The following is a 3,570-nucleotide window of genomic DNA, read 5'->3' on the forward strand; positions in this document are numbered from 1 at the left end:
TCTTAATACCGCAAATGTGAACCACTCAACTACTAATTGTTTTTTTTTTTGTTATATTGTGTTGATGCAGGAAACATTCTACAAATAATTCTGAGTGATGCTGCCGAGTTGATGGACTCTGCCGGGATATATGTATGTTCGTGTTTCCTTTACGTAAACTATACTGCTCAGTATTCATTGACCAAAGAGCATGCTTCTAATAAAATTTTTTCCCAGCAGTTCGACTGATCTTAATACTTTTACATTACAAAAGTACAAATCATGACCGAGTGGAAAGAGCTTCCTAGAAGTGAATCCAGAATTTCTTTTGCTCATGAAGACTAAGATGTGGAAGCAGCGTTGCGTTATAGATTGTAAACAAAACATCCTTCTCCTTTTCAATACTTTCCCCTCCCATTTTTGGGGCGTTTTGACACCTAAGCCACTTAGACTTCACTTCGATACCGCGGAACTAGCCAGAATTAACATCTATTAGATGACCGAAGCTCTCTCAGGCTCGAGAAGAACCTTTTCGAGCCGTGCCATACCAAACGAGGTTTCAGACAAGGCGACTACATACCTGCGACTTCTTCAATATACTATGAGATCACGGTCCACTGTCATCAAACAGACAGTCTTCGCACACGCGACTTGCCTGCCATGTCACTGTGGTGTCGTAGATAATTTTGTCTGCCTTGGAATCAGCATTAACACCAGCAACAACGTCAGCCTCGAAACCTAACGCAGAATAACTCTTTCCAACAGGTGCTGCTTCGGACTGAAAAGGCAATTGAGAAGTATATAAAGTCCTCTCTCAACGCACAAAGACCAAACTCTACAAGTCACACATCATCTTTATCCTGCTATATGGTGTGAAGACATGAACGATGACAGCATCTGATGAGTCGGTGTTACGAGTTTTCGAGAGAAAAGTTTTGAGGAAAATTTGTTTTGCGACGGAATGATGAGTTGTACGAAATATACGACGCCATTGACATATTTCAGCGAATTAATAGTTAGCGGCTATTCTGGCTAAGTCATGATGAAAACACTACAGCCCTAAGCGTATTCGACGCAGTGCCCGCCGAGGGATTCAGAGGAAGAGGAAGGCCTACACACCGTTGAAAAGATCAAGTGGAAAAGGCCTGGCTATACTTGGAATCTCTAATTGGCGCCAAACAGCGAAAAGGAAGAACGGCGCGCTGTCGTAAACTCGGATATAACCGTGTCAGCAATGCCTACGTTAATAAAGAAGAAGAAGATGATGATTAAATAACCTCATTTCGCATATCGGCCGAGAGTGTCTTGGGTAGCAGGGCGGCAGCGAGTTTATATCTACTGATAGTGGACGAGGTTGCCGAGAGTGACTATATTAATCACACGGTATGAAACACTGATAGAGTTACCGTTAGTAAAACCACAGAATATATTAAAATTCGCGTGAAGCGCTGGCTTTTCGAAAGATCACTGATCCTCATGGACTGCGTGACGGCATTCGGTCTGATATCGTTAAGAACCAAAACTGGACTAGGTTTGACTTATTAGCCTTCCAGACTAACCTAGTCTGGCATTTATTTTCAATTAATACAGTCGACATTTATTACAATTACACGCTCTCCAGCGTCTCATAATAATATTTAAACAACTCAACCGACTTTACTTCACTTTCGACAAGATCTGAGATTCATATTGAAATGCATTCGTCAATAAGAATCTTGACTCAGCACCTTCTCTGAACATCTCAGCTCTGTGATACTACATAATACTAATATTGTGCGCTCTCCATCCAAAAACATAAATAACTAGGGACTGACGTCGATTTCTCCCAATTGACCCCACCAAGTATAGTTTATCCATTATTGTTGCTTTCTTAATGTTAACGTAAGTACATAACGCCATTTTTTGCTTTACAAAGTTCAAGAGACTAAAATATAAGCATGTAGTAGGTATGCCTTGTACCCATATCTGCCTAATGTCGCCACCACTTGTGTGGCTCAGTCACGCAAAACTAAAGTTCGATAGGCTTATCACAGGCATTTCGAGTAGAATGCGTGGCAAGACAGCTGTGCTGGCGCTTATCACACTTGCCAAACACTGAGCATAGTTGGCATAATGTGTACGTGCCGTGCGGCTAATTCCAACAAATCTGTGAAAAATGCGCCAGTGGCTTGGTTTGATGGATGCCAAAGTGGTGAAGTACTATATACATATCTGTATATACTTTATAAATATAGAGCGTGGCAAGTGGTGTGGACAAACGCGCACAGCCAGACGATGACAATGGTGGCAATGTTGGGGCGACGAGAGCAGTTGGCGCTACTCTTGTTGGCTATTTTTGGTGAGGCGACAAGAAATAGTTGTGTAAGGCTATATATATGAATATATATAATTTTTTGATTTTCTTGCCAGCCTTTCAACAATCTGAAGGACTCTTTAAGAAGCTGATCACCATTGAAAACGATGGCATTGATGATGAGAGCAGCGAGCATGTTAATATTAGATTTCCGACAGTCAGATTCCTTAAACCATTTAATATTTTTGAAAAGAAAAAGGATACTTTGGGCTCCTTAATAGAAAATAAATTAGAGAAATGGGAGGAGAAAAAGGAAAAATTCGATGAAAAGTTATTGGAGTTATTTGACTTTTTCAAAGAAAAAGAGCACGCCAAGTTTGAAAAGAAGGCAGATTTGAAACCGCCAGCACCGCTGCCTGTTCCAGTACCAACACCAGCACCAGCATTATATCCCGCACCAGCTCCATATCATTCTCCAGCACCAGTCTATGGACCGCAGCCAGCACCGCAGCCGGTTCCAGCACCAGTCTATGGACCGCAGCCAGCACCGCAGCCGGCTCCAGCACCAGTCTACGGACCGCAGCCGGTACCAGCACCCGCACCTGTCTACAAAGCGCGACCAGCACCCGCTGCCGCACCAGCTTATGAACCACCATCTGCATATAGTCATTATCCTTCACGACCTTCGTCTAAATATGGGCATTCATCTGATTCTTATTCGCCATCAAGACCAGCACCTGCAACGCCACATCGTTATTATGAGGAACATGATTGCAGCCACGAGCAAACATACGCATACAAGCCGCAGGAGCCAATCAAATACAAGCCAAAACCAAGACCAACTTCACATTATGCCGATTGTGATTACGAAGTGCGTTACTTCACATAAGATTAGTTCGATTTACCAATTAAAATAATAGTAAATTATTTTTGAAAAATTAAAGCAAAAGTTACTGATAAATATTAAAAAATTAAATTTCAAATCTTTGACGGTATCTCACCTCAAAGAACTATGTAAGAGTTCTTTGGTATAGTGCCACGTAAACTTTAACTTCCATTCCTCGCTCAATTTAGCAAAGGAATGAAACTTTCAATCCAAGTCAGTTGAAACGAAATTCTGGTAATACATTGCATGGACCTAAAGAAATGAGTTTTTCCGAATAAGTGGGGTAGTGATTGACCGCTTTGTTCTAACTATTATCATTGTATTCTAATTGTTGGGCCAAAAAGTTCTTAGTCGGTAAACGGCAGATTCATTGTTACATTTAGTGGTTTAGAGATCTACTTATTGGATCTTA

At 41.4% G+C, this 3,570-nt stretch overlaps 1 protein-coding gene across 1 annotated transcript; it reads left to right on the plus strand.

Annotated features, from left to right (window-relative positions):
• The first annotated feature begins 2,253 nt into the window (after positions 1 to 2,253).
• On the plus strand, positions 2,254 to 3,204 carry LOC120774664 (leucine-rich repeat extensin-like protein 3). Its single transcript, XM_040104393.1, has 2 exons — positions 2,254 to 2,317; positions 2,389 to 3,204. Exons 1-2 carry the CDS (start codon positions 2,254 to 2,256, stop codon positions 3,159 to 3,161), a joined length of 837 nt encoding a protein of 278 aa, XP_039960327.1. The 3' UTR covers positions 3,162 to 3,204.
• Positions 3,205 to 3,570: the final 366 nt, after the last annotated feature.

This window comes from Bactrocera tryoni, chromosome 4, assembly GCF_016617805.1.
Source record: "Bactrocera tryoni isolate S06 chromosome 4, CSIRO_BtryS06_freeze2, whole genome shotgun sequence".
Classification (NCBI taxonomy): domain Eukaryota; kingdom Metazoa; phylum Arthropoda; class Insecta; order Diptera; family Tephritidae; genus Bactrocera; species Bactrocera tryoni.